Source organism: Girardinichthys multiradiatus, chromosome 20, assembly GCF_021462225.1.
Source record: "Girardinichthys multiradiatus isolate DD_20200921_A chromosome 20, DD_fGirMul_XY1, whole genome shotgun sequence".
NCBI lineage: Eukaryota > Metazoa > Chordata > Actinopteri > Cyprinodontiformes > Goodeidae > Girardinichthys > Girardinichthys multiradiatus.
The window spans coordinates 41,159,056-41,173,641 of record NC_061812.1 but is presented as its reverse complement, the minus strand read 5'-3'; the positions used below and the strand labels follow the sequence as shown (position 1 = coordinate 41,173,641).

Below are 14,586 nucleotides of genomic sequence, written 5' to 3'. Positions count from 1 at the left end.
TGTAATATAAAATGGTATAAGCAGGTTTTAGCAGTTTCTTTTCATCTGCTCCTTTTTAGTTATCTACTTTTATATATTCTTTTTTGGTTCAAATTCAATCAAATTGAAAGCAAATAATAACAATAGTCATACTGAAATATAATGAGTAAAATAACACAGAACTGGGTAATGATGGGTTTTGTGAACTATTTGAGGAGAACCTAAAAAACCTTTATTTACTGATTTTGTGAGCCTCAGTGGGATCCAGACTCAACTTTGGGAGCCTCTAATCTAAATAACATTCATTAAAAAGCACCAAACTCCTGTATGTAGTTTTATTTGTGTAAATTATTTATTAGTAGCGTGCAGATTATATTGTATTTCAATAACATGACAACCACGACAACATTCATATACAATCATATTGCTGTAATATTAATATTAAGTTAAAATTGTCATAAATTAGGTGAAATATTCATTGTCTCTTCGCCTTTCCCTTTGCAGCTTAGTTCTTGTGTCTATGTGCGTCATCCACCTTCCATAAAATTGGACAACAGCTTGACTGGTCGCTGAGCAGCGTAGTGTCTCACCCTCGCATCTGTTCCTGGACAATCTTCAGAGACTACGTTTGGGTGTGCAGAGGACCTTCTTCAGTAGTTTGCTCAAACTGCAGCAGCCCCAGAGCAGTATTTCACTCCACTCTTTCTGTTGGACGTCATTCCTTCAAACTGACCACACAGTCTTTCCTTCATGTGTCCCAGCTGTGATCTTTGCACTCTGTTAACTGGAGGTAGGAGCTGATGGCCTCCCTCAGGCCCTCGCTCACCAGAGAGTTGTCTGACTCGGTTCTCTTCCCCTTGAGGATCACAGACCTTTAGTAGAACATGACAGAAAAAGGTTATAGACTTGAATCAGTTTAGTTTTGCCGTACAGTATTAATTACAATAAAATGGTGCAGCCAGTTTATCACAAATAAAGTAGAATTTTATAGTGTCAAACTACAGAAGCTAGTGCAGGAAACGTTTTTGAGACCAATCATGTTTTGTTACACAGATGGCATCGAGTCAGCACAACCACAGCCTTATCAGCAGGTAAACTTGTTGATCTTGTTTCCCTGCATCAGTTTACCCAGCTGTAAATCATGCAATGGTGTAGGACTGAATCAACCAGCTATAGTGACATCATGTGACCATCATCAGTAGTTTCTCTAACCTGCTAATTTCCTTCCAGTTAATTGTTGGTCTCCTGACGGGAATGGGAACAGGCCTAGGGTCATCCAACCCCTGGATGAAGCAAGGGACCGTCAGTCGACAGCACAGCCCGTCTGGAGACTCTGTGGGTTGAAGAGCCGTACTAATGTTAGTCAAGAAAACTTTGCTGTGGCAAAGGGAGAATACAGGGTGAAGATCTCAGCACAAACCTGAATAGTGTTCCACCAGGTGATGGAGGGAGGGGAATGTTAGTCGTGGGGATATGTAGACCCAGGTGTTTTCCAGCTGATAGATACGGTAGTGCTTCACAGGATTCATGTCTGAGGAGGTGGTCCTTCTCAGGATGGAGAGTGAATAGCTGTCTAAATGGAGAAAGCACACAGATACAGCTGTTAAAATACACAGGTTTGGATTTTCAACTGTGCAAACAAAGAACTAACATACTGTTCATTTTTCCTGGAGATCAAATCTGTTCGTCACTTTTTATATATGCTATCAAGCCCTTTTTGCACACAGCTAGTGAATTCAAAGAACACAGATGTTATGATCCCAGCAGAGCTGGTCCAAAGTTATATGGAGCCCTTGGCAGAATTTTGGATCAGGACCCACTTCCAGTTAACCTTTTTATCCACCAGACACCACTGTGCCAATAATATCTTTTTTTATATTGTCTGCACTTGATCGTTTCAGCATTCTGCATCCAGCTAGCATTTACTCCCTTACGGGCGATAGTTCCAATTTATTTCAAAATGGGGTTCTGTTAAAAAGTCATTAGTGGTAAATATAGCATTTTTAATTTGCATGAACAGATTAGATGTTGCTGGAGGGTGCAGCTGATTAGAGCTGGGCTCACAGCAAACATTTCAAAGAGGTTTATCAGAGCATTATTTTCTCAACCATCTTGCTGATCTGGATGCATCAGTGCTACTCCTACGCCAACTGAACTGTTTAATTGCAGTTTTGAGATTCATTTAGTGTTGGTCAATAAATGTCTTATTGGACATAATTAGATTAACTTTATTTTTTAGTTTGATCACTTTTATTGCAGAGATAAATAAGAAGAAATTATTTTACCCCACATTTTACCTGTTGATCCAAGTTATTTTTTCAAGCCCCTCTGTAGCTTAACGTTAACATTTAGAGCTTGATTGAAGACTTGGTTGTAAAGTTAATGTGGACGGTTAAAAGGCTGAAGTTGTTTCTACTTTTATGTTTTCTCACAAGTGTATCCTAAGATAACTGTCCAAGAAGTTTAAACACTGCTCCATTTTGAGTGTGAAGTTTATCTAAATTCAGTTTAGCCAATAAAAGAAAATGCAGGATTAAACTAAAAATAAGATGAATTTATTTCAACCCAAGAAATAATATTCAGTAATACATTTGCATAAAAGCCACTCTATGGCAGTCAGAATTAGATATTAGCCTACATTAGTTAATAAAACCCATTTTCAGCGTTGAAACCCAGTCTGCTGGCTCAACTTTGTTATGTCGATCACTGGTTGCCTCAGCACCTGATTAGCAAACTAACCCAGAACTGAGTCGTTTTAACCCAGGAAGTGTACTTTAAAGTGAGTTACTTCACAGCACAGGTTAAGGTTGAATTAAACGTGTTTATTATATAGTTTACTATTAAAAAGAACTCTCTAACCTCTGTTTGTCTCTGATTCTCGGATCATGAATGACCCTGTCTGGTTGCTGGGATGTCTAAGGAGCTCCTCTGCTATGCACCTGCTGATCCCTGTGTACAGCCACCTGTAGCAAAAATACAAAAAGGTTATCCACATATTCAGCAAGGTAAGACGGTACGCTGCAACATGTGTTGAAAAAAGCAATCTTGCTCATGTTTTCAGGTCTGGAAAATCCCCTGGAACATGAGAGCAGATTCACCCCCAGGAGGAGGAGTGAAACTGCTGGAGGCAGATCATGTGACTGGAGAGACTAAATGTCTTGTTCCAAACATCAAACATCTGTCTCCACTGAGGTACAGTTCACCTACACAAAAACTCCTCCCACCTCTCATGGAACTCCCCTCCTCTCGTTACATTTTCTCCGCTTTATCACACTTACAGCTAAATAAATGTAACCTCACTCACCTGTCAGTCACCTTTGCCGTGTAGTTGGTGGGAATGTAGCTCTCGCGGCCTGTGGTTGTGGATCTCACCATCATAAAATCACCATCACTGTGACATTAACGAACAGGCACTCATCACTAATCTGTGTCGCTCAGTGCACTGGGGTTGAACAGACATTTAAAGTCACACTTACTCTGACACAATGGTTAGTCTTTCCCCCATGTGCATGGTCAGCTCTGTGCGTTCAAATGATGGGTAGTCGTACAGAGAGACAATCACACTTTCCTGTAGTCCTGCAGACATGAGATGCAGAGATGTTTGATTGTTCCTTTCTTTTATTTTGCACCTGCATGTTTTTTGTTTTGCCTGGAGCTTACTTGGCATCGCGGGTTCAGGCTGATTTTCGAGGACTGTCCGGTTAGAATGACATCTGGTGAAGCAGGTGCCCATGCTCTTGCTGTTTTCTTGAATTTATGAGAAACAAAAACCTCAATGAGACATGCTGGGAAATATGGAGAACCCTTTCATTTTACCCATCCTACTGATTATAATATGACTGTGCAGCAAGTGTGGCAACAACAGAGAATTTTTACAGGAAGGCACCTAACCACAATAAGAAACCATGATATCTTGTGTTAAGTTTCCATGCAACATGTAAGCGAGGGATACAGCCTGTTTCTCAAAGGCTAGAAAAAGGAAAATTTTCCACTTATGACACGTACTCGAAAATGCTTGAAGACAATGCATTTATTGTTAAAATAATCTCTATATTTTTCATAACAGTACAGTTTAATGATACATGCACTCAATGAAGCTCAAAACAATATCTTGTAGGCTAAAGAAAGCAAAAAGGCACAAAAGAGACAGCAGCGTGTAACTTACCTAGATTTATTCTTGCACAAATAATTTAGATCAAATTTTCCAAGAGGTCGCAGTAAATTCCAATTCTTCCTGCAGATAAATCCTTATCTTCTTTCTGCAAAGAAAATCCTTGAAAATGTGTGTTATACTGAGCTCAGGTCTGATCTCTCCCTCTGCTGCTCTGCTCTCATAAAGGCTGCTGTGTTCTTGCAGCTGTTTCTAACGTGTGCTGACTGAAGAAAGGAGGTCTCCCGCTTTGCCTTTATGTATGACACCCCGCTTCCTGTGACGTGGAACGCCAAAACATCTGACTCAGAACAGTCTGTGATGGTCTATCGAATGCAAATCTTTGTGCTAAAATGCACCACTTGTTTATGGAATGTAGTGAACGTCTACGTAAGCAGCATTTGTAAGCAACATGTACAGTATTTCTTGTTGTGCAGTGTTGTGGATTAATTTGGTGACATCATTTCACAGACACCATTCATTTGTAAATTAGCCAATAGATATACGGTGGCCAGTTTCTCCATCAGCCCACTGCCACCCAGCTGTTTAAATGGTAACATCTGATAAGAGCCTTAACTCTGCAGAATCATGTTCCACTTCCAGCTTTCCACTCTGTTCATCATAATGTTGATGCTGTAAAAGTAGTCATTGTGACAGAACAGACAGAACAGAATGAAATGTCAATGAATATCAAAACTTGATGGTTCAAGAATAGTTCACAAATATTTAAAAGTAGGACAGTAAAAGTTTAACTGCTTTGCAGTACTGCAAATCCATCTTTGACTTGTTTTTTTAAACGTGTCAAAGGTTATATGGTGTCAGTGTTACCTGCAGTAATACCTTTTTTGTTGTTTTTATTTAGTATGAATCTAGATTAGTTGGTCTTGGAAACCTCACCCAAGGACAAAATAAATTGTAGGAAAGATTTAAGCAATGCAACTGAATATCTGAGTGCTTGGTTTCCCAGTCTGGTAAATAGGTTTCTATGAACAAAATTGTTCTTCACTACAGTGACGTCTCCTGATGTCCAGATAGGATTGCATTCTTTTGTGTTGTTCACTGAAGATTGCACTTCAATGATAGTTTTTGACAAAGCAGACAGTTTTTCAAACAGTCAGACAAAAGGACCACTTTAAGGGGAAGGACCCATTACTCCAGAAGCAACATTAAAAAACAGATTACAGTTTGTAATCTGGCCTGACCCTGAGAACATCATCCTAACTTTGAAGCATACAGGCGGTAGCATCTTGCTGTGAGGGAGTTTTGCTGTATGAGGGACTGGTGCACTTCACACAAAAAAAGAAAGAACATTACAGGTGTCTTTTAAAAAAATTAAAATATTGTGAAAAAGCTGAATATTATTTAGATTGCAGGCAGTCTAAAATATTTTAAGCCTTAATTTCTTATTTCTGTATGATTGTGGCTTACAGATGATGAACACCCCAAATTCAGTTTCTCAAACATATTGCATAAGATCAATAAAAAAGGATATTTTAAATTTTTAAGGCTTCCGAATAGTATGTTCATCTCTATGCTCTCAATACCTGGTTATGCCTCCTTTTGGATAAATTACTACATCTCAACTGTGGAAACCTCACACTGGACTTCAAGCAACATGGATTCTGTGCCTTTTCACTCCAGACTCTGGGACCTTGATTTCCAAATAAAATGCAAACTTTGCCTTAATCTGAAAAGAGGATCTTGGACCACTGAGCAATAGTCCAGTTCTTTTTTTCCTTAGCCCATATGTAGGATTTGATTTGTCTGTGCATAGGAGCTCTTGATGCGTGACTCCAGCCTAAGTCCATTCCTTGTGAAGTTCTCCAGCTCTTGAATGGATTTTGCATGAGAACTCCTTAAGGACAACAAAGTCACTGTTTAGGAGAGGCCAACACAAATCCCTGAGACCTGTAGACTATTTGTGAGAAAGGTGGTCTACAGACCTGACTTAGTTACGCCAGTTTGGTCAGGAATAATGGGTCCATATTTCTCCATGTAACTGCTTTAACAAAGATGAAGCCAAAATAGAAAAGTTATTGAAAAATAAAGCACATCCACAAAAACCCTAGAATTTCAAGTGGGTGCCGTTTCTATTAATATTTTGTTCCTGCTGGAAAGACATCTTCAGCAGTAATGAGGGCAGAGATAAAATGGTTGATGTTCGGTTGGTTCTGAATCAGATGTGCTGTGAGGTTTCCGGAGAAGCAAAATGGCAACTGTCAATGGAAAGAATAAAAGAACAGATTGGAGCTGAATCACCAGAACAGCCTGTTGGCACAGATGGAAAGTTGGTTATCAGCAAGAAAATCTTTTCAATATCAGTGCAGCTTTTCTCAAACATTCGAAGCAATTTTCTCAAATATCTCAGACCTTCTAATGGCAGAGCGTTCTACAACTCCACTTCACAGTGTTTGCACCGTCTTTGAATCTACAGGTCCTTCTCAAAAAATTAGCATATTGTGATAAAGTTCATTATTTTCCATAATGTCATGATGAAAATTTAACATTCATATATTTTAGACTCATTGCACACTAACTGAAATATTTCAGGTCTTTTATTGTCTTAATACGGATGATTTTGGCATACAGCTCATGAAAACCCAAAATTCCTATCTCACAAAATTAGCATATCATTAAAAGGGTCTCTAAACGAGCTATGAACCTAATCATCTGAATCAACGAGTTAACTCTAAACACCTGCAAAAGATTCCTGAGGCCTTTAAAACTCCCAGCCTGGTTCATCACTCAAAACCCCAATCATGGGTAAGACTGCCGACCTGACTGCTGTCCAGAAGGCCATTATTGACACCCTCAAGCAAGAGGGTAAGACACAGAAAGAAATTTCTGAACGAATAGGCTGTTCCCAGAGTGCTGTATCAAGGCACCTCAGTGGGAAGTCTGTGGGAAGGAAAAAGTGTGACAGAAAACGCTGCACAAGAGGTGACCGGACCCTGAGGAAGATTTTGGAGAAGGACCGATTCCAGACCTTGGGGGACCTGCGGAAGCAGTGGACTGAGTCTGGAGTAGAAACATCCAGAGCCACCGTGCACAGGCGTGTGCAGGAAATGGGCTACAGGTGCCGCATTCCCCAGGTCAAGCCACTTTTGAACCAGAAACAGCGGCAGAAGCGCCTGACCTGGGCTACAGAGAAGCAGCACTGGACTGTTGCTCAGTGGTCCAAAGTACTTTTTTCGGATGAAAGCAAATTCTGCATGTCATTCAGAAATCAAGGTGCCAGAGTCTGGAGGAAGACTGGGGAGAAGGAAATGCCAAAATGCCAGAAGTCCAGTGTCAAGTACCCACAGTCAGTGATGGTCTGGGGTGCCGTGTCAGCTGCTGGTGTTGGTCCACTGTGTTTTATCAAGGGCAGGGTCAATGCAGCTAGCCATCAGGAGATTTTGGAGCACTTCATGCTTCCATCTGCTGAAAAGCTTTATGGAGATGAAGATTTCATTTTTTAGCACGACCTGGCACCTGCTCACAGTGCCAAAACCACTGGTAAATGGTTTACTGACCATGGTATCACTGTGCTCAATTGGCCTGCCAACTCTCCTGACCTGAACCCCATAGAGAATCTGTGGGATATTGTGAAGAGAACGTTGAGAGACTCAAGACCCAACACTCTGGATGAGCTAAAGGCCGCTATCGAAGCATCCTGGGCCTCCATAAGACCTCAGCAGTGCCACAGGCTGATTGCCTCCATGCCACGCCGCATTGAAGCAGTCATTTCCGCAAAAGGATTCCCGACCAAGTATTGAGTGCATAACTGTACATGATTATTTGAAGGTTGACGTTTTTTGTATTAAAAACACTTTTCTTTTATTGGTCAGATGAAATATGCTAATTTTGTGAGATAGGAATTTTGGGTTTTCATGAGCTGTATGCCAAAATCATCTGTATTAAGACAATAAAAGACCTGAAATATTTCAGTTAGTGTGCAATGAATCTAAAATATATGAATGTTAAATTTTCATCATTACATTATGGAAAATAATGAACTTTATCACAATATGCTAATATTTTGAGAAGGACCTGTAAATCATCAAACTGATCACTAATTATGGGTCAATCAAGCTCTGCAAACTATGGCTTCATTAACACAGGGGCGCACAAAAAAATAGTAAAGAATGGAGATAAATCTTATTTCATTATAACGCAGAATTGTGTCATACAGAGAAAACTAGAACATTCCTGCATACAGATTGTTTTTGTTCCACTCTGCACATTATCTCCTTCTGAAGTCGGTCTCTTTTGAAAAGCAGCTGATCAATGTTTTTTCATTGTGTGCTAAATATAGACGGCCCCATTTGTGACAGCAGCAGTTAGCACTAAGAAAGGAAATAAGAGCATGTGCGGTTGGAAACAATTTCACCGCTGTCACCTTGCTTTTCCACTAACAAGACTCAAATACTAGAACCTACTGCTCTGATGTATACTTTCTGTTTGTTGGTTCATTTAAACATGAATGAACAAACTGTTTGTTTGCATTTATTGGGAGAAAAATGCTGGCAACTTGCTGGCATATAAAAAAAGAAAAAACACTAGACGTGTGCTTGTCTTGAACCTTTATTCAGTAGTAGTAGAAATGGGCTGAATTAGCAGACAGTTCTTGGCCCCTATGTGACAGGACTCTTAACACATTTGTTAAAGGCTGGTGAAGCAGCACTGAAAAATCCATTCAGCTGAACACAAACATCAACACAGTGTAGAAGAAAAAACAAAAAAACACAAAGTTGGTGAGTTCGATCACAAAGAGAAATCTTAGCTGAACGGGTGACGTTCAAAAGCAGCTTTCTAGAAAGATCTCACTTGTGCTACAAGTTGCAACGATCTGTTGGTGTATCATCTGTCTCACTTAGTCTGCTGTCAAGATTTGACACCGCTGCTGCAGTGGCTCTAAAAAGTGTGTCTGTTACACGCTAGATTTTTGTGATGTAAAATAATGAAAACTAAACAAGATAAATTCTTTCAATTTTTTTCCGTCTTTTATCCTGTACAATTTAACTGAAAACCAATAAATCAGTAAGAAGGAAATTTAAAAAAGCTGCAATAACCTGGTTGAATAAGTATGCTCACTCTTGTAGTAAAACATCGTAAAAGCAGGCTTTGATTTAATTTCGGCATTCAGTCTCAGTTTCCCTCGTCTTGATCTGGCAGCATTCGCCCCCACTCCCTGGCTTGGAAAAGGCTTCCAAATCTATCAGGTTTTGTCCACAGTCCTTTTCAGGTGAGTCCACAGATTTTCTGTCAGATTCAGTTCTGGACGGTGACGTGGATTTAGAAATATGCTTGGACCAGTGACACTAAAAATAAAATTCCTCTTCATCTTCAGCTTTCCAACAGGCACCTAACAGTTTTCAGTCAAAACTGACCGGCATTCGGAACTCTTCATAATTTCATCCACTTTGATAAAAACTTCACTCCCAGCAGCAGGAAAGAGTATAACGCTGCCAACACCAACTTTCACTATGGACAAAGTGTTCTATGGTGAAATGCAGTGTTGGTTTGGTGCTAAACAAACTTTTTCAAATCATGAACCAGGTTAGTTCCATCTGACCATCACATATTGTCCAATTTTGTTTTGAAAGGTTTCAGCCAGCTTCTGTCTCACAATCCTACTCCTAGGTCTAGATCTATAGGGAACACAAGAGGCCCCAGTTAGAAATGTACTTTTGACCTTCTGCTACCCTTCCTGACCGCTGATTGTCACTCCAGTTATTTATGACTTGCTTCACTCTGCCATGGCATCTAAATAATGCTATGGAACTATTTGCACCCTTGTCCTGACTGCTACCTTTGTACAATGAGACACTTTAAAACCTTTGTAACCAGGTTCCAAACTATAGCTTCAACATAGGATATGCTCAGGTTTGGTACAATGGATGGCAAGAAGACTAAATTAAAGAAAAGATTTGTTTTTCTTTATAATCGTACAGGGTAAATGTCACATTATATGTAGAAACAACATTAAAATGATTGATCAGGGTCTCATTATTTTACATCACTAATACCTTCTTTTTTAACAGGGCTGTGCACACTTCAGAGCGCCACCGTATACCAACAAGCATCTGTGCGGTTTATGAACACTTGTGTACTTTGTGACTTATATGCATTACAGTAGGTTTAAAAACAGAAACTCAGTGACTCACAATTTGTGGAAAATCCGTGTTAGGAATTAAAAAAAAAGTATTTCTACAATGTGTGAAGAGTTTTAAAACAAAGACAAAATAAATACAAGGTTAAATAGCTGACTCAATCCCATGGTTTAAACATTTAAATATCCAACATCTGAATGGACTCATGGTTCATGTTAGTATTTTGACTTTGACAATATATATGTATAACATATCCTCTAATATGCATCTGTTAATATATTATTAGATCCTCCTTTCTAATCACACACACTCCCCTGGCGTTGAGTTGCTTGGGAGCAGGATGAGAGAGAAAAAGAGATGGCGGAGAGAGGGGACATATAAATTACTATGGGAGTGTGCACAGAGGTGAGGTGGGGTTTAACAAGACACCTCCATGGTCTGGGGTGTCACCTGGCTGTCCAGGGTCCCGGCGGCGCCGTTGCCCTCCAGCAGGCTGCTGATGTTGTTGCGGCTGCGGCTGCTCTCCATGGAGGCGATGCTGGAGGAGGAGGTGGTGCGTGAGCGAGCCAGGCGAGTCATTCCTGCTGACGGCACTGAAACAGGGAGGGAAAAAATACAACAGATGTTAATATTCAACTCACACACACACACACACACACACACACACACAGACAGACCGGAATGACGCAGGAATGCAGAAACAACAGAAAAACGCTTATCCATGCAAGCAATTCTCAGATAATAACTGAGCAGGATAAAATAAAAAAGATGTGTGACTGAGAACTGTTGAATGTGTCCACCAAAAGAAAAATGACAACAATACAACAGAACATGGCATTTGCAGCAGCAGCAGCAGCAGCAGGCCATGCAGAGGCACGACACTGGAGTAGGACATGCTAGCTGAAAGAACTGAGCTCCTACAGGGAGATGAATGTATGCAAAAGGTACTCTAAAATGTAGATAGAAACATCTAAAAAGAGCTCTCTGAGGAGCTTTCTGCATAGATTCACATTCAGTCACTGTAGAAGCTTAAGAGGCCATTTTGGTTCATAGTCTCCTGGTAGAGTCTCTGCTCAGGAGTCCAGTACCTGATTCGTTGCTCAGGTGACTGAGGAGAACATAGGGAACTGAAGGCAATAATAGAAGAAGGAGGGAAGACAGGAGAAAAGGAGGTGTGAAAAGATACATCTGATGTTGCTTTTTGTTTATAATGGAGGCTTTGTTTGAGCTCAGCAGTGGATTGGGACAAACAGCAGTTCGCTAGCAACAAGAGCTAAGAAATCATAGCATGTGTGCACACTTCTCAGGGTTATTTCCTATAGGCTTTGGTCATTTCCTGTTGCATTTCACACTGTCCCAATGTGTTAATGAGGAAAATCAAGCTGAGGTGCTGAGTTTTATTTTGCACACTTGCTCTGCATGAAAACAACCTTTTTAATCTGCTCTAATCCTGCAGTGACATTTACTCAATAGGTGGACTCGACGAGCTTTAAAGCAACCCTAAGGCACTGGCCCCACCCTGTGCTGTCTCCCACAGTGAGAGCAACAAAGAGCAAAAGTGAACTGACATTAAGAGATTCCCACATATGGCGCCCTGGAATAGTGTTCATACCGGTTGAAGTTGTTCACATTTTGTCACGTTGCATCAAAATGTGTTTTATTGGTGACAGACCAACAGAAAACAGCTGCATAACTGTAGAGGAAAAACAATTATCCAGGTTTTCTTTTTTACAAGGAAAAATCTGAAAAGTGTGGTGTGCATTTGTATTCATTACTCTTGATACATCTTAATGCAATCCATTGAAACTACTTGCCCTCTGAAATCACCTAATAAGTGAACAGCGTGTTTAATTTAATCTAGCTGTTCTGTGAAGGCCTCAGAGGTTTATTAGAGAGCATTTGAGAACACACATCATCACGAAGACCAAGGAGCAGAGTTAAGTTATAAAACAAAATCCCAGTTTTCAACATCTAACAAAGCACTCTTCAATTCATCATCTGCATGGGACAACTGCAAACCTACCAAGACTTGGTTGGCCACCTAAACTGACAGGTTGGGCAAACAGAGCATTATCCTGAGAGACAGCCAATGCCCGGTGGTAACTCTGGAGGAGCTGCAGAGAGCTCCAAAGGAGAATCTGTCAACAGGACAATTGTTACTTGTGCACTCCATAAACCTAGCCTTTATGGATAAATGGCAAGAAGCAAGTCTTTGTTGAAAGAAAGCCATAAGATGTTTGCCACAAGCCATGTAATGAACACAGCAAATGTGGAAAAAGGTGATCTGGTCTGAAGAATCCAAAAGTGAACTATTTGGTTAGTGTGCCAAAAACACTATATGTGGCAGAAAATTAACACCCTCTGAACACACTATCCATGGAATAGTGAAACATGGTGGTGGCAACATGATGCTGTGGAGATGCTTTCTTCAAGAGAGATAGGGAAGCTGGTCAGAGTTGATGGGAAGACGGATGGAGCTAAATACAGGGCAATACAGGAACAAAACCCATTAAACGCTGCGAAACACTTGAGAATGGGGCAGAACGTCACCTTCCAGCAGGAAAACAACTCTAAACATTCAGCCTGATCTGAAACAGAGTGGTGTAGCTCCAAGCATATTCATGTGTTAGACTGGCCCAGTCAAAGTCTAGACCTACATCCTAATGAGAATTTGTAGCCTGAAAAGACCTGAAAACTGATGTTCGCAGACAGTTTCCGTCCAGTCTGACAGAGCCGGAGCTATTTTGAAAAGAATAATGGGCAAACATTTCAGCTGTAGGTGTAAATTGCTGGCAGAGATACTTCAGTGAAAGATGGTTCTACAGTGTATTGAGTCAGAGCAGCTGAATAAAAGTGCACTTCAGCATTTTATTTGTAAAAAAACATCAAAAAACCTGTATTATTTAATTATCCCCTACTAGTTGACTTGTGTTGACCTTTCCCACAAAATCTGAGCAAAACACATCAAGGTTTTTTGGCTGCCATGTTGACAAAATGTAAAAATGGTAATTGTTATGAATAATTTTGTAGGGCACTGAATACAGAGGTTTTCTGTGTGAGAAAGGAAAGCACAACCTACAGTCATCGTGTCATCCACTCGTGGGTCACAGTCACCTTTTTCTCTTTTTGTTTTGTAATTACAGATAGTAAAACCTGGAGACCCGTTTAACTACAAGACGTGACTCTCCCTCAAAGGAGAGTGCATCAGTAACTAGTTGTATATAAAAAAGGAATAGCACACCAAGAAAGATCAAAGGGTCACTTTCAACACCCACTCTCTGCTGAACAGGAACACTGTTCAGCACACCGAGTGTGATTTTAGACACAATCCTCACCTACTGAGAGCTGTGAGTGGTGCACGCTGCAAAGAGCACAGAGGAAATTATATTAGCATGAGTTCAAGAGGCTGTTTCTCCGTAACGGGGCTGACAAAAGATCGCCTTTTTTTCATGCCCTCCTGGACACATCCCAATCCACCCCCGACCCCCCCTTCGGACGGGTTGTTTACCAAAAGGCTGCAGTGAAAACAACCGCCAGCTTAAGGGTCTTTTGTAATGTTGCTCACGTCAACAGGAAATTCAAGTGGTAAACAAAGACCAACCTGAACCACAAGAACGTCATTCCAAAGCGGCTTGCAAGTGACTACAAAGTCAACTAGTTTGAACCAGTTACTATATTTGTTTACATGTTTTTCGACCTTTGACACATAAAAAAGAACAACTGTTTACTTACTATATCCCATGCCCTGAACAAAGTACTTGAATGCTTCAGCAAGCTTCCCTGGCTGCAAAGAGAAAAAGCAACGATGAGAGCATACCTTAAGTAATAAAGGTGGATGTTACGTTTCTAAAAAGTAAAAAAAACTAACCTGCACGACTTGTGGCAAGCCTCCACAATCAGCCATCTAAAGGATTATTATTAGTCTTATTAATACAGCCTTTTTACCTTTAAAATATCAGTTTAATTTATTCTAAATAACAGGATCTTTCACCTTTAGCAGCGTGGTCTTGGTGGGATTTAACCTGGAATTGCACTCCACCTGAAACACAGAGATGTTGTTAAAGAAGAAGAAGTAAATTATTACGGATTTTCCTTTTTTTTTCTTCCTAGAACACCTTGCATCACTGAAACTGTAACCTACCACAGCCTCAACAGCAGGTGATGTGTCACCAACCACCAGTAACGCAGGGCATCTGGAGCAGATGATGAAAAAAAACATCTAAGGTAATGCTGTACTCTGAAGAAAACAGACCAGTACCAACTCAGTCTCAACACTTACGTTAGTGTGTTCACTGTATCCTCATTCAACCCCACGATGGGCCTCTCAATCTCAAGGTCTCGGCGGCTGGAGACAAAGTAACG

The 14,586-nt window shown here is 40.5% G+C and overlaps 2 protein-coding genes across 5 annotated transcripts in view; both read right to left on the bottom strand.

The window, feature by feature from the left end:
- Positions 1-307: 307 nt before the first annotated feature.
- Positions 308-6,599, bottom strand: sla2a (Src like adaptor 2a). The gene is made up of 8 exons (XM_047346884.1): positions 4,145-6,599; positions 3,640-3,726; positions 3,456-3,555; positions 3,284-3,370; positions 2,839-2,942; positions 1,400-1,552; positions 1,192-1,312; positions 308-851 (listed from the first exon to the last, which is right to left on the bottom strand). The coding sequence occupies exons 2-8, from the start codon at positions 3,710-3,712 to the stop codon at positions 728-730; spliced, it is 762 nt and encodes a 253-aa protein (XP_047202840.1). The 5' UTR covers positions 3,713-3,726; positions 4,145-6,599; the 3' UTR covers positions 308-727.
- Positions 6,600-8,682: 2,083 nt separating this feature from the next.
- The window catches only part of ndrg3a (ndrg family member 3a), a 50,358-nt gene continuing 44,454 nt past the window's right edge, over positions 8,683-14,586 (bottom strand). For 3 of the 4 annotated variants that reach the window (XM_047346881.1, XM_047346880.1, XM_047346883.1), the window contains 7 exons: positions 14,504-14,569; positions 14,366-14,417; positions 14,216-14,263; positions 14,093-14,128; positions 13,957-14,008; positions 11,313-11,351; positions 8,683-10,817 (listed from right to left, as the gene is read on the bottom strand). In XM_047346881.1, coding sequence (XP_047202837.1) covers positions 10,642-10,817; positions 11,313-11,351; positions 13,957-14,008; positions 14,093-14,128; positions 14,216-14,263; positions 14,366-14,417; positions 14,504-14,569 — 469 coding nt within the window. In that variant the 3' untranslated portion in view covers positions 8,683-10,641. The remainder of the gene's footprint in view (positions 10,818-11,312; positions 11,352-13,956; positions 14,009-14,092; positions 14,129-14,215; positions 14,264-14,365; positions 14,418-14,503; positions 14,570-14,586) is intronic. The other variant, XM_047346882.1, reaches the window with a different exon arrangement.